The 26,859-nt window shown below is 40.6% G+C and overlaps 3 protein-coding genes across 5 annotated transcripts in view; 2 read left to right on the top strand and 1 right to left on the bottom strand.

Annotated features, from left to right (window-relative positions):
• Window positions 1-561: 561 nt before the first annotated feature.
• Window positions 562-10,080, top strand: LOC145445261 (coiled-coil domain-containing protein 169-like). The gene is made up of 5 exons (XM_080323431.1): window positions 562-1,140; window positions 1,469-1,570; window positions 3,381-3,525; window positions 4,328-4,417; window positions 8,554-10,080. Exons 1-5 carry the CDS (start codon window positions 1,043-1,045, stop codon window positions 8,686-8,688), a joined length of 570 nt encoding a protein of 189 aa, XP_080179557.1. The 5' UTR covers window positions 562-1,042; the 3' UTR covers window positions 8,689-10,080.
• Window positions 10,081-15,624: 5,544 nt separating this feature from the next.
• LOC145445257 (cation channel sperm-associated auxiliary subunit beta-like) lies at window positions 15,625-24,247 on the bottom strand. 3 transcript variants are annotated; one of them, XM_080323427.1, is made up of 20 exons: window positions 23,996-24,246; window positions 23,773-23,915; window positions 23,544-23,721; window positions 23,348-23,488; window positions 23,073-23,290; window positions 22,905-23,013; window positions 22,784-22,830; window positions 21,805-21,995; window positions 21,592-21,742; window positions 21,433-21,533; window positions 20,982-21,076; window positions 20,781-20,917; window positions 18,980-19,183; window positions 18,779-18,912; window positions 18,641-18,713; window positions 17,414-17,579; window positions 17,233-17,357; window positions 16,677-16,751; window positions 16,461-16,610; window positions 15,625-15,873 (listed from the first exon to the last, which is right to left on the bottom strand). In XM_080323427.1, exons 3-20 carry the CDS (start codon window positions 23,617-23,619, stop codon window positions 15,745-15,747), a joined length of 2,322 nt encoding a protein of 773 aa, XP_080179553.1. In that variant the 5' UTR covers window positions 23,620-23,721; window positions 23,773-23,915; window positions 23,996-24,246; the 3' UTR covers window positions 15,625-15,744. The 3 variants fall into 3 exon arrangements, with proteins under 3 accessions (XP_080179553.1, XP_080179551.1, XP_080179552.1); XM_080323425.1 differs by having other exon boundaries at window positions 23,778-23,915; XM_080323426.1 differs by lacking the exons at window positions 16,461-16,610; window positions 16,677-16,751 and having other exon boundaries at window positions 23,778-23,915; window positions 23,996-24,247.
• Window positions 24,248-24,328: 81 nt separating this feature from the next.
• Window positions 24,329-26,859, top strand: part of LOC145445256 (uncharacterized) — a 37,389-nt gene continuing 34,858 nt past the window's right edge. The window contains exon 1 of the mRNA XM_080323424.1: window positions 24,329-24,415. The gene's annotated coding sequence lies outside the window, so the exon portion shown is untranslated. The remainder of the gene's footprint in view (window positions 24,416-26,859) is intronic.

Below are 26,859 nucleotides of genomic sequence, written 5' to 3'. Positions count from 1 at the left end.
AAGTGAAACCGCAGGGCTCGGAATCGTTACGTAACGCTAAGTTTCTGTTTCAATATCTGCGACAGTCTTGATCAGAATGACCAACGTATGTGATTCCAGGCATCCCTGTCCTATTGATTCTCTAACGTAACTCCTTACTGGAGCAGGTCAATGTAATTCTGGTTTACAGAGACCGTGTATACTTAAAATGACATGCCGATAGCCCACCAAACAATTGATCTCAACACTCAATATAGTTTTACTTGGTACTGTACTATATAGTCAAGCGCTTTTCTTCTTCTTTTCTTCATCATCATCTATGTTTTGGGCTGGAGATATCCTTACGTACACGTTATTTTACCACTATTTGAAACACCCAAAACGTTGTCCCTGTGCAAGAATTCCTGCGACCAAAATTCTTTAAAAATTTGCCTAGACTTGCTACAGCGATCAGTCATATAACAGCCTCGCTGGTAGGGTGTTGGACTGTTCAATTCAATGTAACCGTCCTTCTGGCTCATCCCTGGTAGTAAGTCCGACCATGACAAAGTGCAAAAGAGCGGGTTGCACCGAATTTTCGAATCCGGTATCAATACTCCGCAAAAAAAGTATTAATTGTGACGTAAGAATCTGTTGGCGCAACCGTTCTGTCTGTACGCGTATGCGGACCGGTAGGGAAAAGTTATTCCAAGTAATATTAGCGCATATAACTGGTCGGGTAATCTGTGATATCAATTGTCGTGATTGCGATTTGTAGTCGGTTGATGTGACTGATATGTATATAATTGTCAGTGATCGTTGCTCATAAATTCTGTAATGCGATCGTTATTGGAAAATAAAAGCTTTGTTTTCGCGTATCTATATGATATCAAATTACGTGCTGGGCTTTGTTATCACATTGTTTAACATCAAACGCACATAGTCACATATACGACAAAACTATGTTCCTATATCTGCTCCTTCGCAATAGCAAAATATGTAACACATTTCATTAAGATATCTATATACAGTGTCGCAAGTCAGAACTATCAGAGTCACAACGGTAAACACCAGAATATTGAAGATGGACAGCGTCGACTCAGACAGTGAAGTGAAGGCAGAAGAAAGTTTTGAGTCTGCCGAATGGATAGCTGCTGAAATAGAAAAAGAGAAAAGAATGACGTAAGGGATGTTTCGTTTTGTTGGTTTTCACTCCTACATTATTACAGAAATGACGCAAAACGCCGAAAGGTCTGAAAGCAACAGATTTCGGAGAAATTGCGTTGAAATATAAATAAACCGATATTGACCGAAATAATGATGTTGACAAATGTGATAGTGGATCTAATCGCATACGATATCACCTACCAGTATCTGAACATCGAATTAGATAGTTTCCATCATATTAAAACATTATCATCCCTGTACTACGTGGACGGCGCTACGAATTTTAGTGAAGTTGAACATTGTGTATACCAGACCATTCCAATCGGGAAATATGTTTATTTAGGCTTATCTTGGAACAAACTATGGTTAATATGAACGGCACTACCAAAGATCTACAGCGTCAACTAGACGATCTCGAAAGAAACGACAGAGAATGGAAGGAAAGGTGAGCCGAACTCTGCGATATGTCACACGCTTTTATCAACCACATCGGTAAAGCTTGTAAACTAGTTTATACCTATATTGATAAATTGCCCAGATTACAAATTGCAAGATACCTCAACGTCATGAAACCGACCTATAAATATATTCAGTGGCTGGAACAAAGCATGTTCGCGATAAACAGCAGCCCGTAATTTGGGCTATGGAGGTCAGGGAAGGATGGCGATAGAAAACCCTGAAAAGCCCGGTCGCCCGCAATGAAAAGGTTCAAATGAAGGCAATAGACAGTATTTTTCTTCTCTTTGCCACGAACCGGTAACTACTATTCGACGTTGTTGTTGTTGTTCAATTACCAAAAGAGTCGGCAATTATCGCCTGACGGCCTTTTGCATCACGGTCATCGAAATTCACATTGCATACCAAAAATAAGGTCATATGAAATGACGATCAACTATTAGCATAAAGTAGAAACAGTCATGCCACAAATAGCGGTTCCACGATGACATAAATTGAACAACGTATGAACTGACGATCAAATATGGAATAAACACTCTGGTTGCAAATGGCGGTTACACAATTATAAGTAAAAAAGGATCCACAGTTTCGCGGTAGCGGCAATAACTATAAAGTGAGAGTCTATTATTCCAATTTTAAACAAATGAGCATCCATGCGGCAGTGATCAGATTGCAAATGAAAGATAATACTATCTGTGAGCCAATTTCCACGGGCGGGGAGCATATTCGAAGTAATTACAAGCCGGTGGTACGAAAATCCAAAGGATACTACATGGACTCAGAGTCACCCGCCAGTCATGTTACAATAAATTACAGCTATATATTTGCCGGCACGCAAACAACTGTACACTATATAACACATACATTTCTCTTGACATATTAATCTTTCACATATATATATATTTGCCACGAAAAAATTCTGCTCATTTATCATTTCTGGTGCAAACTTAGAGCGATTTAATACGATACAGCGTTTGAAAGGACCATAGTCGTTATCATAGGCGGTTCTATCATTTTTCCGCTCAAGACACACAATGTACAATGTAGTTCACGAGGTAATCAACAGGAAGATGCTGAAGCGATCAACTTTGGTTCTTTAATCTATAGCATCCACCTCGGCGTAATACCCGATGTAAGAGTGTTCGATCTTGATCTCGTTGGCTGTCTTTTAGACTCTGTACGAATGGCATGTCAGTAAATTGACAATAGGTTCCAATTGTATCATCAAATCACACCGTTTATGCTAATTTCTCCTTCAAGAAACATCGTTATATACTAAGTAGAAACCATAACCCCTTGAAAGATTGTACTCGAGTTGAAATAGTTATTATCTGAAGTTAACAAGTCAGTATGGCGGTGAATGAGTGATAACCGCAGCGCAGTTTGGCCTGTAAAATGTCACTAAGTCATATTGTAAACGACGATGATTTGCATTATAAATGGAGCAGTCTTCACAAAAGATATGCAGTTGGTGTACATGTGACATCATGTGCATAAAATCAAATGAGTCATACCATAGGGCATAGGCCGTGCCTATCAAAATATGTGCGGAAACGTAGTGATCGTGATCGTTACCTTATCGACACATTTTACCATGGCGTCAGAATCGAATGAAAATATTTGGTATTTATTTTGGATTGGTAACAATATATACTCTGATTTGAATCTATTCGCGCTCCTACACTAGAGGGTAATGAAGTTTAGAGGGCTCTGTATTCTTATCGCATGATTCGCCGCCACAGCTGACACTTGTTCAAGGTACATAATTTCCCGCATAATAGCGCCGCGATCAATTCCAGGTACGAATTTCAAGTTGAGAAAAACAGGGAGCTGAAAGAACGCATCGACGCGCTGAAAACTAGCCTGAGGAATATGCGGGCAAGAAAATCCACCAACCGGCACGCGATCAACGTGAACTCAAACGAATTAAATTCCCTGTCTCAGGTTTGCGAAATAATAGACATGGGATTGTATGGTCGACAGTTTGCTTTCATTATCATCATCATAATTTTATTAAAATTGTTATCAAATCAATACACCACACGATTGCGATATAATGAAAAGATAAGAGAGTGCCGAAACGACTTGGAGTAGTCTTTGGATCAGACCTTGGCCTACTGCATGTAAATAAGGGGCATTATGTTTTAATCTCGTTCCCACTGTTCTGGTAATGTAATGCTGCGTTAATTACGCTTTAACTGCTCTATAGCGATGTTTTAACAAAATTGCAATTGCTCTGTGGTAATAATGTAACAGATATATACTTAATCGGTAATTATCATTTATAATTATTATTCGGCGCTCGCGGACAAGAGTTTTGCATCACGTGTGCGGGATAAAGAATTAATTACCATTGCCGAATCCTGTGCCGGGTATAAGCTACAGAACTTAACCGGTACTGACTTGAATTCGTTTAATAGTCGTACGGAAATGCAAAATGCTACTCCTGTTCCGACTGCGGCCAAAATCTCCATATTCATTCGTAAATATTCATGCTCCTCTATTTCAAACACTGCACACTGCGGCCAACAATTCATATATCTGCTCAAGTTCAAATGATATACCTGCCATAGTAGTCGAAAGCTAGCATACATACTTCGAAAACGGTAAGCTTGATCACTAAAATTCTTGAAACGTATTGCGGTAAATTTGAAATCCGAATTTAGGTCATAGTCGTTGTGAAATCATGATAGAAATACGACGACACACACACTCGCACACGCACATACTTTTCGTATTATTACAGGCTGATCTCAATATTCTGATAAGAAAATTGGAAAAAGAAAAGGTGGCTGTCGAGCGACAAGTTCGGGATATAGAATGGCGTTTGGACCAGGTACTTTTCCTATGCTGGTGAAATCTATCAACGAAGTCACGGGCACGATATAGCCTATACCTGCATCGTACTGTAGTATATATCAGTGATCCACCATAAATCGGGGTGCCATAAAATGTATCAGTAGTTCCAAACCTTTGAGACCTTGCGGTACCCTAATAAAATATTGAATAATAGTTTGCTGAATGAGTTTGGATTTGTCTCATGTTTTTGGCGTGCTTTGGCGTTCCAACGCCAGTTTTCGTTCCTAGATTACGGCGTATTGGCCCCATTGGGGTGATTGTGCAAGAAGTGAGTGCCTCTCCATCCATATACCTCATCGTCACCAGGTTGAATATATATAAATCCTACATGCAACAGGAATATCATTCGAGCAAAATAATGAGGTTTGGTATCGCAGCACCTAATTTTTTTCGCAAAACCCCGGTTGGGTGTTACTTAAATTCACGTTTGTGTCGCTAACAGTACTGGAAGAAATGTCAACTAAAAAGCTATGCTAGAACAGCTTGGCCCCTGGAACTCAAACATATGGTTACCATATTTTGAGACTCGAAGAAGAAGACACTTTTCAAAAATTCTGAAAGCTGTGGTAGGCCGTACCGGAAAACAGAATTAGTGGTTTTGAAACTTTTTCGACCAATAGCACTGTGTTGACTAAAAAAGGTCATCATTACCATCTCTGCTCCCGGAATACTCGTTCTCTCAAGGGTTGCATTTGAAACAAACATGTTTAAAACAAAGCCATTGTTTAAAAAGGAAAGTACGTAGTTTATTTTTGCGTCATATGCACTGACACATGATATACATTACATACACACGATCTGTGCCTATGCATACCATGAGTGCATGATGTACGTATGCCGCTGGACAAGGAAGGTGCAGATATAGCCTTTTACGGCTTTCTAAGTCTTGCATCACCCCTCCATGCTATCCCAGTTATGTATGAGCGCCAAGCGGGGAAGACATGGATACCAATGTTACTAATCAGGTCTTTGGTCTGACATTGACAATTGAAAATATAGGGTCAATATAGCTCCTTTGACGAAATATCCATACGTACTTTAGCTGTTGAACCGACTATTTTGAGAGTTCCAACCATCCCATATCGTTTATGTCGGCTATATCCTGTGCTAATTGTCCATAGGCTCATACAACATGTTTTTGGGAAGTATTTACACAATTTTACATCTTGGAAAAAACAATTTTTTTTAAAAGTCTTTGTTTAAAACACTGTTTAAAACATGTTTTAAACGAAGTGTTTTATGCAACCATTTGTTTTAAATGCAACCCTAGTTGTCTAATTAATTGTCTTGTCAAATTTGGCGTTCACTGCATCGGATTCCAATTTTTGGGCGCATTTTAATTTTTAACACTTTTTCGAGAAAACGAGGACAAATTCCCAAAAAGAGGATATTTAGAGGTCCTCCGAGGACACTTTCAATATATCGAAAAAAACATACCTCGGGGTTACTTTTGGTGTCACACTTTACAGGAGTTTGACCAGCACTTGGTTACCACTTCTAACGCTTTTGATGATATTTGTATGTTTTACGGACATCACCTAAAACTGTATTTGAATATACAGCCAGACTTGGACAACTAGAAATTTTTTAGCTTTTTTGAATTAGATTAGAATTAGAATTAGAGCTCCACAGATTTTTCCAAAATAGATTAGAATTAGAATTAGAGCTACACAGTTTTCCCAAATTAGATTAGAATTAGAATTAGAGCAACACAGCTTTTCTAAATTAGATTAGAATTAGAATTAGAGCTACTGACTTTCGCAAAAACTTGGAAATTGAATGAAATTGTGAATGGGCAATGAATACAGAAAAATCAGTTCACGTCAATCACAGTGCGTGGTACAACAGGCCGTCAGGCGATAAGCGCCACATATTTTTGTTTAATAAACAACAACAACAACAACAGTGCATTCCCATAACCATGAGAATGGGTAACTTCTGTACACCAAGCTTGGCTCGCTTTCTACTATACCAGAGGTCACCGCAATCGCGGTCGTCGATCTGATTTGAGATTTTGGAAATACGCTAAATAAAGCATTTTGAATTGCTAAAATTGATTTCAGTTTCCAATTATTATTATTGTTGTTGTTTCAAAATAAGCAATTCGCCTGTGCCCAACAACACTATTCGACACTAGCTGAAACGGCTTCGGCGATGGCAACAGCATTCCATGGAGAGACAAGTGATACCAATAAGCAATTAAGCATATTGCCTTCACATGCGATGGCCCAGACATCGCCAAGACAGAGACGCTTAGAAAACGATGTATAGGACGTCCCCACAAGATCAATCTTTAGGATGAGATAGTCTTTCAGATATAGTGACATGTCTGGCTAGCCCCAATATCGATTCACTAGTCGTTGGAAAGCGTTGACGATGTCGGGTATCGTACGCAGCTCACAATCGTTCAAAATAAAATGACGTTTATGATCATGATATTTCTTGTTGTATTTGTACTACTTTAATAAAATCTTACTTTTGTGGTAGTCATGGACATTGCCCACGTTAGTAAGAACGGCGTTGTACTAACGTAAAGTTTTAAAAACTAGAATGTTGTTCGCAGACTACAAGCTACTCTAGCAGGCTATTAGTCGCCATAATAACTACTATGACTGCTCGGTGTATGTAAGGCGATGGCGGCTTTGCACTGGACTTCCCTGCGCGAGAGTATTCTTGTTAAGTCACTGCAATATGACTCAGACAAAGAGGAATTTTCAGGAAAACAATGAATTAGATTAGAATTAAAATTAGATCATAAGGACAATTCACAAATTAGATTAGAATTAGAATTAGAGCATAAGAACATTTCACAAATTAGATTAGAATTAGAATTAGCGCATGGAAACATTTCACAAATTAGATTAGAATTAGATTACTGGCATTTCGCTCCAATTTAGTGAAATTAGACAACTAGAATTATCTAGTTGTCCAAGTCTGTATACAGGAGCAGAAGTGGACGTTCTGCTGCAAAGGTTGGAGCTGTGCTAAGACTAATGCCGGTCGATATCATAAATTCGGTTCTTTTCGGCATCGAATTACTTTCATGGGTTCGTTTTTGAAAGCGAATTGAACAACGGTTAAAATTGAGCGGGATTTGCGATCCGAAACCATGGTAAATTAGTATATAGTGACTGCATTGTGCGCAATGCTAGCACTACCGTCACAGTTAGTCTGTAGCTTCGGTCACGCAACGCGTATACGTCACAATGGAAAAGACATTTTTAGATTTGCGCCAGGTCACGCAAACGAGATGGTATGAACCTTTCGTGGTACCTGCAGCGAACGTCATATCTACTTGGGATGACGATGTGTGGAATTGATCATTTTCTATCAAAGCTATTCATTCCTAATTAAAGCCAAACATATGCATTCGCAGCCAGTATTTCATTATATAGGCTAACTACTCAGAGCGAAAAAAGACGAATTAAGGATAATTTCTCCGCTGAATATTTAATGAGATTGTGAATCAGAGTTGTTATGATAGAACAATAAGAACATATCTTTGGTTCATAAACGGCTTGGGGGGGGGGGTGATTGCAATGTCATCGCTGTCCGTATCTGACATGCTCATCGGTGTTACGGTTTCGACAGATTCTATTTCGTACACATTTATATATATATTATAGGTAGTGGACAGGTAAGTAGCCTATTTGACAAATTGCCAATTGCCTTCACACGTGGTTCTCAAAATGGGGTGGGGGTGGGGGGGCGAAGCTGCGGTAAGCTGAAATTTACTACCATTTCATAGTTATTTCTCTGTGTATAGTGCGAATTTCGTATTCGAGAATTCTATCATCAACAGTCGTAACCTTCCATGCCATCAAACAATCCATTGGGATTGCTGGCATTCTGGTTGCATTTTGTGATATGCCGATAACGGGCGCGCGAAATTTTTTACTACCATAACATAAAGGGGAGCGTGTCTAAAAAAGTTTGAGAACCACTGGTCTACACAAATTCGTTTCAGCACCTCCCATAATGATAATAGTGATTATTTGATGAGCACCTCGCAATTCGCCTCATTGTTAAGTCGCCACCTTGTGAAATGATTAAAATTAATTTTCGTACTGAGCTCTTTATCAACTTTGCTATCTGCCCCCACCTTCCATTTAGGAGTCGAAAGCGTACTGCAAGGCGTTGGACTCGAAGAAGAAATGCATGACAGAGATGAATCAAATGTCACAGATAATGAAATCGTATCAAAAGAAACGTCATCCCAAGCCGGCTCGTCACGGAGCAGCGTTTTGACCAAATCTCAGCGAAGACAGACGTCATCAGCCTACGACAGAAGTGATTTGTGCTGTTGCGCTCGTTTATCATAGGATGCAGCTGTGTACGATTGCAATGCATGCAGGACCGAAACAGCACTTCGTCACTCCCCAAAAGCTTGGTATTTCCCCTCCCCCCCGATAGGGCGATCAGCCTCTCGGTATTGGCCCATAGAGTGGTCACTCCGTTTTGCGACAGGCCATTTATACCAGGGGCGGGCAACTTCTCCGGTCGCCGGGCTGGATACGTGGAAATGAAGTACTTGGCGGGCCCGATTACAGAATATATACATTAATCGCGTAGTTATCCACCTATACAAGGAATAAATCGTATATTCAAGTTTGAAGCATAGAGACCAAAACAGTATTTATTGAGTTTATTAACAATAGCTGTTGAAGTCAATCAGACATCTGTGGTCGGTCAAAGTTGTCACCAAGTTCTTAGAACTCTGGCTGCATGTCGAATGGAGATACCCTTAGTAGGGCGTCAGTTAATTTGGAACGCACCCTTGTCTCGTTAATGTTCATGCTCGAAAATGTATGTATAGACAAGAACTGAGGAAGTAGTTTCATGCCAATACTTCCAGAATACAATTGAATAGTATTTATTCATATTGAAACGAGCCCGAATATTTTCGGCTGACACTCGTCAGGGGTAATCGTCAGCAACTAGTAGAGAATTCAGAAGAATAGCGTATATCAACAATCGTAACACAAAATATGACGTCACCAGCACGAAATGTCGAATACCAGAGCGTTCAATGTACTAGTTTTAGATGATACACACGAACTCTTTTTGTTGACACAGCCCCCTGATCCCCGGCGAGCTTCATCCGAAAATATGCGGGTTCATTTCAATATGAATATACTATTCAATTGGATATTGAAGTTCTGTACCTCCAAGAGACTTTCAGAATAGAATTTCACTTTCAGGGTAAAAACTCTATGCGGGCCGGTCAAAATCCCCTCGTGGGCGGATCCGTCCCGGATGCCGCATGTTGCCCGTCCCTGATTTATACCCTACTTTAAGTCGGCATCATGGCCGTAGGTGTATCTTTGTTCTGACCGTGACAAACGCGAAAAAACCTTTTGCTAAACGATTGGTAATTGCGTTACTGTTGATTTTGGTCATTGGTTAGCCCGCGTGATCAGATGAACCCTTGAGACTTTATTATTATTGATTACTTTGTTTCATGTTGCTATTTCCTGACCTTCCCGTCTGAGAGAGAGAGAGAGAGATATGATATTCTTTTTCGCCTGCACCATCGAGATCAGTGATTCACAACCGCGGCCCCCTAGCTGGCCTTTTTGCGGCCCTCACAAAAATATTGAGAAATCGATTTATGAAAAATATATATATATTTATAAAATACTCTTGCTTGGCTTGGAGTCTGGAGTTTTCAATTAGGATTGCAGGAAAGTTGCGAGTAGACTGCTAAGATTACTTCACTGCTGTTTCAATGCAATGTGCTCTAACTTTCTAGTTGAACGAGCAGTACCTATTAGGGATGGTGTGAACGTGAGGTTCACGTTCGCGTTCTGTGTGTGAACCTCGGAAATTTAGAGGATCACGTTCACAAACGAACCTTGGTAGGTTCTGGACTGTGAACCTTTTTCATATATTACAATTGAACTTTATTGTATTTCAACTGCGTGCCACTCTATGCATGGCGCTGGCAGCATAAAAAAATCAACGCTAAATGAGCATGCACCTTGACAATCTCAAATATTTGACTTGATTTGTTACAAATGTTTGCTTGGAATATCCAGCTTTCCGTTTGTGAATATTTAGTGACTCTCTGCTGTAAGTTTGACCCACAATCACACAATATCAAGAGCGAAATACACTACATGTAGACAGCGAATGATGCTTATTCAACAAATCAATGGAATATCGTTATCTGATTTTAAAAAAAATCTAGCGCGCCTACGGAATCAGGATCAATCTTGACTTCATATGTTTATTGTCTCATAAAAACCAATACCGTGCAATTGGGGTGTTGGCTACTGCGGTATAACTTGTTAATGGGGTAATATCGGTGGCGAGTATAGAAACCCATTTTACACTATGCTCAATATAAACGTAGCAATACTCCGACGTCGAATGCGTTGTCCGGTCTGGCCGTTAAGGCTTAAGCTTATATCCCCTTGCAAGTCCTCGTCGAAAGTGTTGGCAAAGCAACGGAACACGCATTACTATATCATTTCATTGCCCTAGTTCAGGGGCGGGCAACTTCTCGAGTCGGCGGGCCGGATATAGGAAAATTAAGTACTTCGCGGGCCGGATTGCTGAATCGATACAATATTCGCCCATTTATCCACATTCCACATATACAAGGAATAAATCGCATTTATTGAATACATTTTAACGACAGTAATGTCACTTCAAAGCCATTTCTCGCCGATAATGACGAAGACGATGTGGCTTTGAGAATAGCATTGTCATACAGGCGCCGCCATGTCTGCTTCTATCTGATCAATCAACACACGGTGCAATTCTCAATTAAGATTTCAAGGAGTTCGATAACCCCGGTACCCTTAATTTACCAACACATATATTCGTTAGGGTTGAGTAGGTGACAAGATAGCATCGTTGTTTAACTGTGTGGCCTGAGAAATCTCGATAATGAATTCATTCGGTCCGCGACCTCTACGAAATTTGAAAAGTGGCCTGCGACCCGTTTTGAGTTGGCGATCCCTGGTATAAGCAGTGTTTTCGTCTTACAAAAGCCTAGAAGTGTGTGTGCCGTGCTACAAGTCGGCGGTTACAGAATGAAAAATAAGAAATATCAGCCTGGTGTAATTGACCATTGTAGTCGACAAACACCATGATTACCACAAACGACATTAGGGTTGAGTACGTCGCAAATGCCGATAATACAAGTCTTCTCGCTTCAACGAACTTACGCGTAAGCTCCACTCTAGCACGCTGCGCATATATACGTATATAATAACATGCACTATGCAGTCACTAAAATTTGACGTTGTAAGCAAGTAGTGGGAAATCTCGGCAGACTAGGGCCGCGGGCCACATTATCATGTAAAACGGAAAACTGTCCGCGGGCCGGACAAAATCCCTTCGCGGGCCGGATCCGGCCCGCGGGCCGTATGTTGCCCACCCCTGCCCTAGTTGATACCTTTGGTGACGTTTAAAACGTAAGCATTGTGACATTATGTGGCTCAAGTTGTCGCTAGGCATCGTGCACATTAATATAGGCTACCACTTCACTGAAATGTAGGGTTGGAATTAGCAATATGACGTCACGTGGCGTCATGAGGTTCACGTTCGCGTTCTCACAGAACCTTGCAAAAAGGTTCGCGTTCACACGAACCTGAACCTTCCAGAGGTTCACACCATCCCTACTACCTATAGATATAGTATTGATAGGACCGTAACTGCCGCACCCGAAGACCCCTAATTGGGGGAGCGAGCTCGAAGGAGGGCCCAAAATTATTTAGTGAATTAGCATAAATTATAGAGTATTTTATGAAATGTTATACAACTTTTTCAAATTTTTTTCGTGCTGCGCGCGATTTCAAGTACCTTAATTATTGGGAACTCTTCCCCCAAGATAAAATACGCAAGATTAATAGAAGTGGGCATATCGGCGTTGGCCATTACCGCGCCACGACGCACGAAGACATATAAAGTTTTAGGCCATGTAACATGCGACTCCAAGAAGTGTGCCAGAACGATCGGCAGCGAGAAAACCTTGGCCGAAAAGGACTGCCCTTACGCTGACCGAAAACTTCGTTATGTATATACAAAATACATATAGGTATAATTGACCATAGGCGCCTAAATGACTAGTGCCGGATGTTCCTGTCTTGACAATCTGAACCTCACGAAACAAATAGGCTACCATCCCGCAAGGAAGAATTATATGCCAGTGAAGAACTACCAATTTGAAATCGTGTGCATCTTTTATTTTGTACGTTTGGGCGATTTATATTTTTTGATATAGCAGACTGGAGGTCACGAAATAACATCATGTAACGAAGTCGTACCAACGGGCCCGCTCGTCCGAATATGCTTTATTATTATTTACGGGGCCCTACAGTTTCCAAGACACCTCACTCAGCTCGACCGGTAAATCTGATTACGTGAGCAGAGAAGACAAGTAATTGATAGCAATATATATGTAATTCCCGATCTTATTGACCTATTATATTTTGATTTATCGAAAATTTGCGCGCTCCACGCTGGCTCACTAAACGGTGATCCTGATTTCGTGTCAGAAGCGAACAATGGGGCGAGGGGTCGCTTTATCACCCTATGGGAGCTCAAGACCTCAGTGTTTTGGGGGCCTGACGAAGAGTTGTTTCGTTCCTGCCAACGGGTATACGTCCGAAGATGTTTAATTATTATTGAGTGGTCCTTCATTTTCAAACACAACTCACTCGGCTCAACCGGTCAATCTGAGTACGTGAGCAGAGAGAGGATAAAAATTGATACCAATATGTATGCAATTCCCGATTATATTGACCGATTCAATCATGAATTATAAAAAACTTTCGCGCTTCGCGCGATTAGTCGAGGAAAGCTGCCTAAAACGGACACCCAATTTAGATGATAAATAGCGGTAGACAGCCATCTACCCTGGTGGGGGCTGGGGGGGCTTCGAAGTTAGGTTTATCCCCCTATGGGGGCCCAAGAGCAACGTTTTTTTCGGGGGGGCTGACGAAGTGCTGTTACGGCCGTGGGTATTGATAACTAATTTACGGATAAATGTACAACAAGTGACTCACGATTGAATACCCCGAGATGCGTTCTGCTTAGCCGACAAAAAGCGGCATAATTGGTAGTCATATAGCTCGCGACCAAAGCGTCCGAATAATTTGATATGTCAGTGTTTATCGAAACCAAGTGTCGCACTGATTCCAAAAATACGAATTGAAATCTCGCCAGGGCAATAAAACTACTCCGAAATAGTCAGCAAAGGTTGATTGTTCTGAACAACGGGAGCGCGGCCACACAATGGCCAATGGCGACAAGCGAATGATCGGAACAATGCCAATTTTCATATTTTGGTGACTATTTTGGGTTTCTTTCATTGCCCTGGTATTCGTGCGGCCCCGACCGTACTCTGAAATTCTAAATTTGGCCCTGCCACCGGAAAAGGTTGGGAACCACTGATCGAGATGCTTTGACGACGGAGTTGCGATACGGCCCCATGAGGTCATCTAGTCTGCGCCCCCGTTTTTTTTCTCCTCCATGCTATCCGTGATTGCTGAGCGCCTAGCAGGATAGCTGCGGATACAATTTTTCGAGTCTTTGGTATGACCCGGCCGGTCAAAAGATATTGGAATCGCCCAAAGGTACTAGAATAAACTGTTCTGACATAGAGATGGGCTTAATTAAACTTATTCTGTAACAACGACAAATGAGATACGCAGTAGGAACTGTTCAAATACCATAACGCAAGACCCAACAACTAAAGCAACTGACGACGGATTACGTACTCACATCACTACGTTAGGAGAGTGAGCGTAATCAACGTGGACCAATCAACTACTGATGGAAAGTACAGATAAGAAATAGTACATAAACTACAAGAAAAGCTCTGTGAGACGCATACGATTTAACATCATTGGCATTTGTACACTGGGTGCGTCATATTTTTTCTGTGGGTGGCATTTTGTGCCAAATGGCTCAAATAATAAGGCAGGGTTATTCGGCGCTGAGACTTCATATGTCTTGGCATAGCAATGACGGGCGCCGAATTTTATTTATCTAATTAATGGACAACCGTCCCAGATCTTGCACTATGGAATTGAAATATAAAATTCTAATTTGGCGGATCGGCAAGAAACTTGCCTCGGAGCGGCGGCTGAGAACCACTGTCATATACGTCCTGTAGCATCCCACCTCTCTGAAATGAAGCTTACAACCTCGCGCAATCTTCAGTGTCTGTATCAGTTTATTAATATTTTCATCAAATGTTTCAAAACACCACAAAACTGCGATACAATGAAAAGATAGGAAGGTGTTGAAACGACTTGGAGATCAGACACCCACCTTGGCCTATAGGCGAAGTAGAGAAGAGGTATGTACGTACAGTGCACACTGAATGAAGAGTAAAGCAGAGAATATAAAAGGCAAGCGACACAATGAGGTGGCATGTGGCGGAAGGCGAGATCGATGATAGGTCGTGGTCCGATAACCCTGAAGGCTGACTAGTATTCATTTAGAAGACATTGCTTGTATTTCGACTTGAATGCGGACATGCTTGACGACTGTCGGATAGCCGGCGAGATGCTGTTGCTCAATTGGGGTCCGGCATACTTGATAGAGCAATGCGTTTTATTATTATTCCGTCCTGATCATACGGTAGTTGTTCTTCGTTGACGCGCGCGTGCCGTACTTGTGCGCTTTTGACTCCGAGGAGAAGTAGTCGTCAAAATTTGAGGGACATTGACCGCAATGGAACTGATACATAAACTTGGCATTTTCTAGCTTCCTCATATCTTCGATGTTTAGAACACGAAATCTTTCGAGTAGCGATTTATCAGTTGCACATCCAGGCCCCCGAGTGGCTTCGGCCCTGATACGGATGATCCGATGTTGTAGTTTTTGCAGTGGGTCAATCGTATTTTTGCAGGCAGCACCCCAACAAAGAATTCCATATTGTAACTTTGATAGCAATAGAGTGTTGAAGAGTATCAATAGAACCCTAACTGGCAGAGTGCAACTAAAGCGGCGAAACAGACCACGTACCTTCGATAGTTGTGGTTTCAGTGATTGTATGTGACTCTTCCAAGACATGTCCGAATCCAGTAAAACACCAAGGATTCTTCACACTGCCATAAAGAATAAATTGGTACCCAGTACCCACCCTACGAAGGCCTCGACTCGCCCATCACCACGCATTCTACAAGCTGGTACAAAGCGTACGCGCAAAAAGTGCTTCCAGTATTCTGGTTCAGAAATCTTTATTACAACCATAACCAAGTCGCAATGAACGAGAAGATATATACGCCAAAACGCAGTAAAATACAAAGCTAAATTCTGCCAGCCGTAGCCAACCCTTTCAGGTCAAACATAGCCCGTTCGCCACCTTTTGCCGACGCTGGTTTGCATGCTTTTTCTCATCTCTTGTTGAATATCCTGTCTCTTTAGCAACGACGGATATTTGTCAGTTGGGCCACGCACATTCATAGAATCCTGCATAACAAGTAGATGGTGTCAAACACGGAAACGATGCGAATAATGATAATTCAAGAGAGGTAGTAATAAGTCACGGATATATTATGACGTCATTAACACGGCTTCGTCGCATTACCCCAAAATTAGAAATAGGAAAGGCCTAAATAGGACCAAAAGGCCTAGTGACCCTTTGGCTGGATTATCGGATTGGTAACTTTTTCCAAACCGCATTTGGAATTTTTAATTGTTCCGTATTTCCTGAAGACTTATTTTCAATCATTCGCCGGAAATGGATTGTCTGGGACGCGACATGAAGTTAATTCTGGACGCTAGAATCCAACAATAACACTAATAATAAGAATTTGGATTTGAAAATATATAAGCTTGGTGCTGTTGCATGTCGTCCATTAATTGTGCGCTAACACTGAGGTAGCAGATGGTACACTGCTTGGCACATTGTAGTATAGACTATGGGCTAAGAAATCAATATTACCCGTCTCGATATTGCGGAAGTATCAGCAAGCTTATATACACGCACTCGATTCCCGAAAAGCTACAGTTATTTCAAATCCACTGCCGGGGAAAGCCTATCACGTAAATCTTACACGAATCCGCTTTGACTTTCCATAACCCGCCGAGCGACCGGGCAGGGACTTGATGTATATGAAAATAAGCGCCAACCCAATGACAAAAGAGACCGTCAAGCGAATGACAATACCGACTGGGAAAGGCAGCGGTGGATTGACCACGTACACCTAGAAATATAGCAGAGGGTCAAAGGCAGCGATACACGTTGTGATAACAATTCCGTTTATCTATACCTGGAACTCATCAGTTAACTTGCAGAAAGAGTACACTTCGGGAACAGTGATCCTGAAATGAAATAACCCGGTCCCCTGTACGAAATAACGAAGTTCTCGACGTGTGTTTGCAGTCACAAGGTACGGGTACACATCATTAGAAGATAAAATCAGGCTAACATTGATGTTAAGGTGTCGGTAACACCTCGTCAATACGAAAATACACGAACAAGTGCTTGGCGTGTGCAAACATATTAAATCATTGCGATTTCGTTCATGCCGCAAATGGTTCTTCAGACACTAAGTGTACTGAGCCAAGATACGTAAGTTTATGTATAAAAATATCCAGGACATCAGAGGTAGTAACTAAATACTTTTACTGCGATTTCACAAGTAGCGACCTTTGGTCAACTATATAGCCTACGTCACCACAGTCACCCACAGAGGGTAATATTGATGTGCCAATAGATGCGCTTTCTGAGCAGACATTATATTACACATTGCTATTTCAACAAGGCTAGATTTTACGTAAAAGAGAACCAAATCAGATAGAAAAAGCTGTTTAAACCAGGTTTACCGAAAATCGAATATGCAGCCCTGTTGAATTCAACAGCACGCGCCCATCGTCGTGGATTTGTGCGTATACTGGATCTGCCCCGCTTTGGTAACCGTGGCAAATATCGTTCGCAGAGTCTTCGCTACCTGATACACACACTAGGTTCGGAATAAGATACCATCAATGGCGCCAACGTCCTTACAAATCGTCTGTGAGTATTCTACGATCGAGTATACGTCGGTTGAACGGCCGTTGACCTCTTCCAAGGATATCAAGTATTCGTTCTCGTTAAATATTTGACGGATTCCGTTTGACCGCGAAAAATTCAACCGAATTCCGTATTCGACACCGAATTTCACTTCATAAACCTGTGAGAGTGAGAAATAATCTGATTACTCGGGCGATTTTTTGACAAATTTTGTCAAAATTGTAGCGTCAGGTCAAAAAATTATCAAAATTGTTCACAAAGTCAAAATTGTTTTGCAACCTGCATTTCGTTTGTATCGTATAGATGTTTGCACTGTCGGTGAACTTATCATTTGACATATTACATATTGTAGCCTAACGTTGTAGACGGACCATTGTGAATTATAAATGATCAAATGAAACAAATAGGTTGCCATGATGTTATGCTTATATCAAGAAGTGCATGATGGAAATTTGTGATGTAGACAACATTGTCAAAATGAAGCGACACGGTGTGTCACCAGCAGTGTATGCACAACTTCAGTGTTGCCAGCCAACAACTGCTGCTATTGAACGTTCTTTCTCCATTCTTCGCAAGCTACTCAGTAAGGACAGACACATTCTACCCGAGAATGTAGGAAAGTATATGTCGTTGTACTACAACAAATTTCAATTATTTCTACCACAATGCGTGATGTAATTACTGGAATTCTTCCTAGGGTCAGATTTCGTTAAATTAAAGTTTCTTCATGCATAAAATTGTCAGTTTTCAAGTCAAAAAGTTTTTTCATGCCAAACTACTTTGTAAGGACAGACAGTTCTAACTAGAAATGAAGTAAAATTCTAATTTTATGTGCGAAAACACCTAATTTACATACACGAGGGCAAGATTTTGTCAAAATGAATTTTTTAACGTCCAAGTTTTCATTTTTTAGGTCAAAATCTTCCATTTTTTAGGTAAATAAAATCGCCTTAGTAATAATGCGTCAGTCACGAAAATACGTCTTCAATTTTGAAGCCAACCCCGATTAACTGCTTCCAGTATGCTACCCCTCGACCAAATATACTTTTCAAAACTACTTAATAAATACTTTCATATTCTACTTCTATCAGTAGTTGAGTAGAAATTTGAGGCGTTATATCTAATTCTTCTTGAGTACCAACGCTACCTACTGTGGACCGCCTCTGATATTAGGCCACTACATCATTCACAACAGACTAAAATCTTCAACGAAGCATTCACCCTTTGTCTGCAGGCCGCGTACTTTTCAAACGAACTAAACCTCATCGCAGGAGAACATTCCACATCAGACGCTCTGTCGAGAAGTTTGCAACATCATTCAAAGATTCAACTGAATTGGTCGCGGTATCCAACACCAACTTAATCAGGTTGTGCTGGTCTGATATTCCGTAATCCAAAATCCAGTCCGAAGGATCAATCTCGGGATCGTAATTGTAGATATTCCTCGACGTCGGTATCGATATCCCGAGATGCGACGGAGGAAAATAGTTTTTCTAACACGCAAACATTTATATCGCAATCGTAATTCGAACGGAGATAATTCACGAGCTGGTTCAGTACCTCCAGTAATTTAGTCATTGGCGCCTCTTTGCTGGTGTCCGCGAACACTTCCAAGGGCAGCAAGTTTTTTGCGCCAACTAGCGACGAATAATCGAACACCATCTTCCGACCCGGGGGACAGGAAAAGCGGATACGAACCGTGTAAGCCGTGAATGAGCACGAAGGGCCGGCGTTTACGAGCATGAAACTCACCGAGCCATCACCCTGCGTAATACCACTGGTAACACCGTTTCATAGTTAACTATGCAGAGGTGGACACTATAGGGTTGGTCAAAAATGACTTTTTTGCCGAGGATTCGCTGATTGAATTGTTAGGTTGCCTAAAAAACGCTGCATGCCAAATTTGGCTCGATTCCAACCAGTAAAAGCCGACGCAGTGTCAATTGAACCTTTTTAATTTATTATATACTATCAACCCCATAAAATTGTTGAGTTACCTAAAAGAATGATGCATACCAATTCTTGCTCAATTCTAACCGGTAGAAGCGAAGTTATTGAAAGTTTTAAATTTACAATAATAGCATGGACGGATTCAAAACCCCGAAAAACATAAATAACTTCGCATCTACGGGTTCCATGCTGGTGTGATCAGACTATAGATGACCCTCACGGTCTTATCGATCATTCCTATTTAATACCGAATACTGTGCATGCATATTTTCTGTACCACCACCACTGCCGTGTGTTATGTATTTTGGTTGGATGAAAATAAAGACTCTCTCTCATGAGGATGAGGTTACAATATAATTTGAAATAAAAAAAAAGGAATTTTTTATGGTAGATTTCAATTGGCTCTGCGTCAGCTTCTACAGGTAGGAATTAGCCAAATTTGGTGTGCAGCGTTTTTTCAGACAAAAAGCCCAGATGGATCATGTGACGTCGAGCTTCGAAAATCGACAGCAAAAGACACTGATAAGGACGCATGGAAGAGAGAGAGAGAGAGAGAGAAAGAGAGAGAGAGAAAGATGGTGAATGAATGCGTGACTGGAAGTCGTTCGTAAAGCGTACCGAAAGCAAAGAGACCTATGGATATTAATACCATTCATGATCATGGCTACAATGATTGAATAGGCGATAAGCGCCCAAAACTGTTCAATAAAACAAGCAAACAAAAACTGAAATTGAAGATGGCATTACTTTGTAGTGCCATCAATCATTTGGCGTTACTCACGATGGGTATTGAAATTTCGGACATTGGCTCCAAAGTGCTAAGAGTATGCACCCCTCGACCAAATATACTTATAGCAACTGCTTGCTCGAGAACATTTCACACCTTCCAATTTCTACTTTTACTTGAAGTAGTTTTCAGATGTCTTGAAAATTCCGACTTGTACTTGCAACTGGGTAGAAATACATATCATTACTTCTACTACTTGAGTATAGCAACGCTAGCTACTTTAACCACCTTCGGCAATATGCGTTCTAGACAAGATAGAAATCACTGATCAAAATTAGAAGTGGTATATTGTAATGTGGACCGAGATTATTTCGAGTATAGCTGAAAAACAAAGCATGCAAGCAGCCTTTAACGGTGGCAAATCGATACATTAACTAGCCATTCATAAGATAGTATATTGCATTGGTCAATTTCTGTTGTATATGCAATGATTTGGATAAGTTTTGGGAGCGACATTGGCACACATGAAGACAACAGGCGTAAAAATACGTATCCACTGTATTAACTTCTTGCTACGTAAACATCAACTGGCCTAAAAAGCAAGCCACTTGATCATCGTAAATTGAAATTCACCGATTTATACGGTCAGGTAAAAAGTTTCATTACTGCCGTTCAGACGCGTACCTGCACGTTCCCCATATTTTGAATCAGAACTGAAATGCGTTCCGAAAATACGGACGGCTTCACGTTAGTCACAATCGGCTTCAGTAGTTGAGCGTTCGCGAGCGTCACGGTAAGCAAGCTCTCTGTAACACTAAAATCTAAAGAATCGACATAACTGCACAAGGCACATAGCAACATAATCATCATAAAAAGCTCGAGTACTTGATATCCCAGTCGCTGAAATCTCAATTTCTTCTCCGACGTCGAGATACACCACGGAATTCACACGGGACCAGTCCCCTGGCATAAGAGACATTCTGTAGGAGTAAGGCGATTAGCTAAAACTCAGCAATAATCCAGCACAAGACGCAGGGATGTAGAGTCGGAGTTTCGTTCAATTGTCTCTTGACGGAGTCGGAGTCACAGAAATTTTGTAACACCCTTTGGATTCGTGGTTGAGGAAACAAACTGGCGGTAATCGGAGCTTGTTAAAATAAATTAACTCTGACTACTTTAAAATCGAGCCAAATGTTCTCAAGTGTTACTAAAAATACCGTTGAAGTTATCACAAACTTTATCTTCTGAGTAGATGTTTTAAAAATTTCAGGAATCGGAGTCGGTATATTGAAAATGTCTGAAATCCGAGGTAAAGTGAACCGACTACACGACGTACGTGCAGATGGAATAATCATCAGGGTGTTCCAGATCGACCACGCGTCCTGTCTGTAACGCAAAGAGATGGCCGAATTCATCGTATTCCAATGAAGATATGTTCTAAATAAATCACAGTCCATCTCCATTTCCAGTCTAATAGGGGCATTGAAGCACACACCGATTGTTCAAGAAAACTCTGGAAAAGACGTGGTGATTTCCCAGCTTGTACCACGAAAATCATGCTATCGTTTAATAGGAACGCAATCTTCATAGATCGATGATATTGTGCAACAGATACTACAGATTGGTTTACTGATAACTTCCACATTCTGAAATGAGTCACGCATTCATTCATTATACACAATGTTCTGAACGCTAAAATAATACCGACCTGGTGAATAATAGTCCACCGTCAAAAGACCACCATATTACGGAATTGTGTATCAGAAAGATATAAGAAGGTTGGAGATATGTCACATGATTAACGGCGCACGTTGACGTGTTTTGGATCCAGTCCAGCGAAATTTTCTCATCACGAGAGAATCGCAAATCTGACAGAGGAGCCGAGTAGAAAATTACTCCCTAAGAATACAATTGCACTTATTGCTAATCTTGAGGGCGACACAATATCTGAAATGAACTGACAAAGATTACTAGCAACCAAAATATGTGTAGCCTATTCTAAATATGTACGTGCACTTCATAAATACCTTTTTGTTCCAAATTACACTTGCTTAGTGATAAAATTGTCAGGTTGCCTATAAAAACGCTATACACCAAATTTGGGTCAATTCCAACAAGTAAATGGAGTGAATGTTAAATTGAAATTTCGACCATTTTTTGAATTAATAGTATTTACGGTGGCAAAAAACTGTAAATACTATAAATTCAAAAATGGTGGAATTGACCCAAATTTGGTGTGTAGTGTTTTTTAAAGCAGCCTGACAATTTTATCACTAAACAAGTGAAATTTGAAAAAAAAAGTTATTTTTGAACAACCCTAGTGCACACTCAAAATACAAAAATGATTGTACAGATGCGACACCACATGTTGACAGTTGCAGTGGATGAAATCAAAATATTCATAATTTGCCATAATTTGGCTTGGAATGAAATAGTGCATTTGTACTAGAAAAATCGTGTCCAAACACACAAGTAAACCTGTCCAGGGGATTTTATGTCATTAACCTCAGATTTGAAAAGAATTTGAAATAGTGTGTTGCTCCCAATCTAAAGAAAAATGTATATAATGTGAAGAATAACATTGTCAAATTATGCTTCAGGTTTTTTTCTATCAAAATAGCGTATGCTGTTTCATGGATGCACGAGTCAAAATATTTCTAAGAGAAGAATTCTGCGTGGAATCTAACCTCATATCCACAGACTTTTAGATACACTCGACTTTGTAGAGCAGACTCTGAAAATGAATACATGGATTGAACTATAATTCACAGATTTTTGCCATATCTGCAAAGCAAAGCATTACTGAACCTGTTTTTCCATAACTCAAAGATAAGCATTTCAAGTCATAAAACATTTCCGAATCCTCCCAATTGACATCGAACGGTATATCCGGCCTTTTTATTGTGGAAAAATACACCTGCAGAGAGATAAAACATCATTTCTAGACAAAAAATGGAACATAGTGTGATAACTCACAATTCCGCAATCAGCACTTCTATTCCCCCAACATTGCTTTAGATTTGTACTGACTATAATCTCATTTGAAGTCAGCAACAGTAATTCATCATGCAGCAGTGCAGCTTGGTAAATTGTGGTGTTGTCAAGCAAATTTTCAGTAACGAACTTCATTTTGAGAGTGTGGAATTTCCATTGTAGAAAATGTGCAGAGGATGATGTCTTCAATGCCAAAGACACTATTAAATGAAACCATACTGTTGCTTGTACATGGCAGCGTTGTAGTTCATGGTTACTTGATTTCTGTGATGAATTAATACTGGTAAATAACACTGCAACATCATTGCAAGGAAGCTTCACTTGAATTACACTGCCTTGAAAAAATCCAGAGGCATTTTGACTCTGATCGGTATCAAGTTTGATGATATTTTCATACTCTACAAAAGAAATCAGCGGTAATGATTCAACATCACCCATATCTGCATAACATACCATCTTTAGTGTAAGCCAATACAAAATGTTTGAGGATGCAGGAAGGTAACCCCTCGTGACAAAGTTCCACATCCATTTGCCATACCAATGTGTCATTTTGTAGATCTGTAGGCTCCAGTGAGTCAATATCATCATAGAAAAGCTCTGCATATTCTACTGTTACATTTGAAGTGAAATTCTAAACCAAGCACTGTTATCATCAAAGGTTTCACGTGACATTACAATCAACCTTACAGCAGTAATCCAGGATGTGATGTATATTTTTGAAAACGTCGAATTACGAACAGCCACTCTCATCGTGCCTTCTCCTTGGTTCAAGATATTCTCATATTCATCAATGTGTGATTGATTTCTCGGCATGCAACTAACAACCTGTGTAATTGTGAATAGTCTGTGTAGCTGGAAGTGGGATACACAAATTAGACAGTTTAAAAGCAGAAATGTCAACTTACCACGTTCTGCTTCTCCCTTATGTAGTACAGGCCACGGCTGGTAGCGGCTCCGATGATAACGCAGCGTGCTTCAAGTGGCTTTTCAGCACATGCATAACGCACTGTCATCGCCATTACAGCATAGCATACGATTGCGATGGTGCCTGAGTACATCACTTTACGTTTCATCCCTCCATCACAACATTTCACTCCACTCCACGATTCCCATCACACCAACGTGAACTGTGAACAGAGTTCGATAGCGTTGTGTTGATCGGTGACGTAGATTAATCAGATCACAGTGACGTGATAATAATAGTTTGAATCGAACTCTGCAAATCAAAGGTTTTGAGCATTGCGGTTTTCGCTCGCGTAGTCCGCAACTGTGTTCAAGTCGAGTCGCCAATTGGCAGTAAAAGCAAATTTGCCTGGGAGAAATAGGTTGGTAAATTGGTACAGATTGAATGCTCATAATTTAGCCACCAACTAGCCTTGTAATGGTAAATCATGTCGCCAATTTGAACCAGTGTTAGACCAGCTTATGTCACAATATATTGAATTTTGAGGTGTGGCCACCAGCGCCAAGATTACCATGATATTTATTAAATTGTTCGGAGCCGAATGTATAGTCGGGTCCGTTAGAGTTCTGGATTACATGCCCATGAATTCTGACGGAGGTAAGTTTGGGCAGCTAGGTGAAATATAACAACCCAAGCCTATAGGTAAGGATCCCAGCGCTTGATTTTTATGGCATCGCAAAGCTTCACTGTGCTGCTCGCTATCAAACTAACCAAAACGCAAGCTAACTTGACCTTACGCAATTTAACTTACCCCTAACCCATAAGCCATAGTACTTGAAGTTCATTCAAGTTCACCTGCCTGAAATTACTGTCTTAATTTACTGGTTACCAATGGACTGTAGGGTGTTATTCGTGGATTTCGATGCACCTGTTACTTCTGATGCTATTTCTAAATGTCCATGAGACACCGATATGGTTATAGGCCTATAATTGCAATTGCACATAAGCCTATACATTTAAGAGCATGCTAAAGAGGAGTTTGATGTACCTTCATTAGGGTTGTTCAGAATTGATCGACTTTCAAAATGTTGTGGTTTTCAGTCCGATTCCCATGCCTTATACCATAAAAACATATTCTAGGTACTTTTTTTCGTAATTCATCCCTTGCATCCGTGTGCACATTGAGCTGGAAGAATATCGGCTAAAAATAGGGGATTCCCCTAAAATTTGAGTGTCGCTATTCGGACTAGGCTAGTAAAACGTCATATATAAGCTGGTTTTATGTAGCTATTGCGGTTGGAGTGCTACATAACCTCACTATAGAAAGTATTGTCGGTTCAGGACACCATTTTCATGTCCCACACTGCCTTAGAACTCCTCAAAACTGCCTAAGACTGATAGTCATTTTGTTGGATCACCTATCCTACACTCCTCAACCCTACCCGAGATTGTTCATCAATTGCCGGGATCACCACGTGCAAGAATACAACTGTGAATGTATCATTCACTCACAGCCACATTATAAACATCACATTGTTCAAAGGAAACGAAACAAAAAGGCAAAGAAACAGATCAACTTGGCACATTGCATTGCACTGGAATGCAAAGCTCACTAGAAGTCGTTTCGGAGGGAAATTTGAGGCCTTGGCAGTGCTGGCATAGTCTGCGTATTCCAACTCATTTTAGAAAGGCAAACTTCTTGGCAATCGAACTCTGGAGAGTGCTACAGGAAAAGCACAGGCTGATCTATCATTTGAACTGCTGGAACTTTATAATTTAACAAATAATGTCAGAGCTCTTGTGTTTGACACAACACCCTCAAACAATGGAAAAAATAAAGGTGCGGTTCTGTTACTTGAAGAACTGATAAACAGGAAAGTTTTCTACTTTCTACTTCTGCTTGTCGCCATCATATTTATGAACTAGTCATCCGGGGAGGTCTGGAAGTGAAGTGTGTTTGGATCTGCGATCACAGGCCCTGAAAACACAGATTTTATTACCTTCCAAGAAGTGGAAAGATATTGATCAATTAAGAAGCTCTAAAACACTTCAGTTTGATGAATGCAGCTGGTTGGCGATCAAAGCTGATGAAGCTAAGCAAGAAATAATTCCACTGATGAAACCATATAATGGAAAGCAGAAAGAAGTCTTGATAATAAATGACTACAGAGAATGTGCAACAGGCACCTTTGCGATTGTAGCTGCCCAATATATTGATAATCGTTTTCGCAAGCCTGGTGCTACTAATAGCACTGGATGGATGAGTCAAGTGCTGTACTGTCAAAAATGTTCATGTGGAGAAAGCAAATGGGCTATTCTGAAGAGTTCATTAGAAAGTGGCCCTGTTTTATGTCCCAGCTTGGTTGAAAACTGATAATGCATGTGACGCACAGTATATTGATCTCAAATTCCTTCATGGCATGACAGACTTTTCATTGTGCGATTTCACAGTTGCTGATGTGGCATATAAAAAGATGCGAGAACATCATTGGCATCTCACCGAGGAAACGGTGGTATTAACAATGTTCTCGGCTAAACCAAAGATTCCTGACAAAGTGAAGGAAGCGATGGCTGCTAAATTGCTGCAAATGCCAATCCTTGAACAATTTCGCAGAGGTAGGCTATACCTCTGAGTCTAATTTCTGACTCTGTCTCTGAGTCAATGAGTATGGTTGCTTTAATTGAACCAGAATCATGGTTTCTATTCAATGCTATACATGTCGAACATGATTGGTTTAGTCTTCCAGTTTCGGAATGGCATACTGATTCGCATTTCGTGACTGCTCAAGAATTTGTGAGTAGCGTTGAAATAGTTAACGGCGCAGCGGAGCGTTTGGTGAAATTGAATACCGACTTTGATGCTTT

The sequence above is a fragment of the Botryllus schlosseri genome, chromosome 8 (assembly GCF_051294905.1).
Source record: "Botryllus schlosseri isolate E-star chromosome 8, Bs_hap1, whole genome shotgun sequence".
In the NCBI taxonomy this organism is placed as follows: Eukaryota; Metazoa; Chordata; class Ascidiacea; order Stolidobranchia; family Styelidae; genus Botryllus; species Botryllus schlosseri.
The sequence above is the reverse complement of the archived record's forward strand: the minus strand, read 5'-3'. Positions and strand labels throughout refer to the sequence as shown.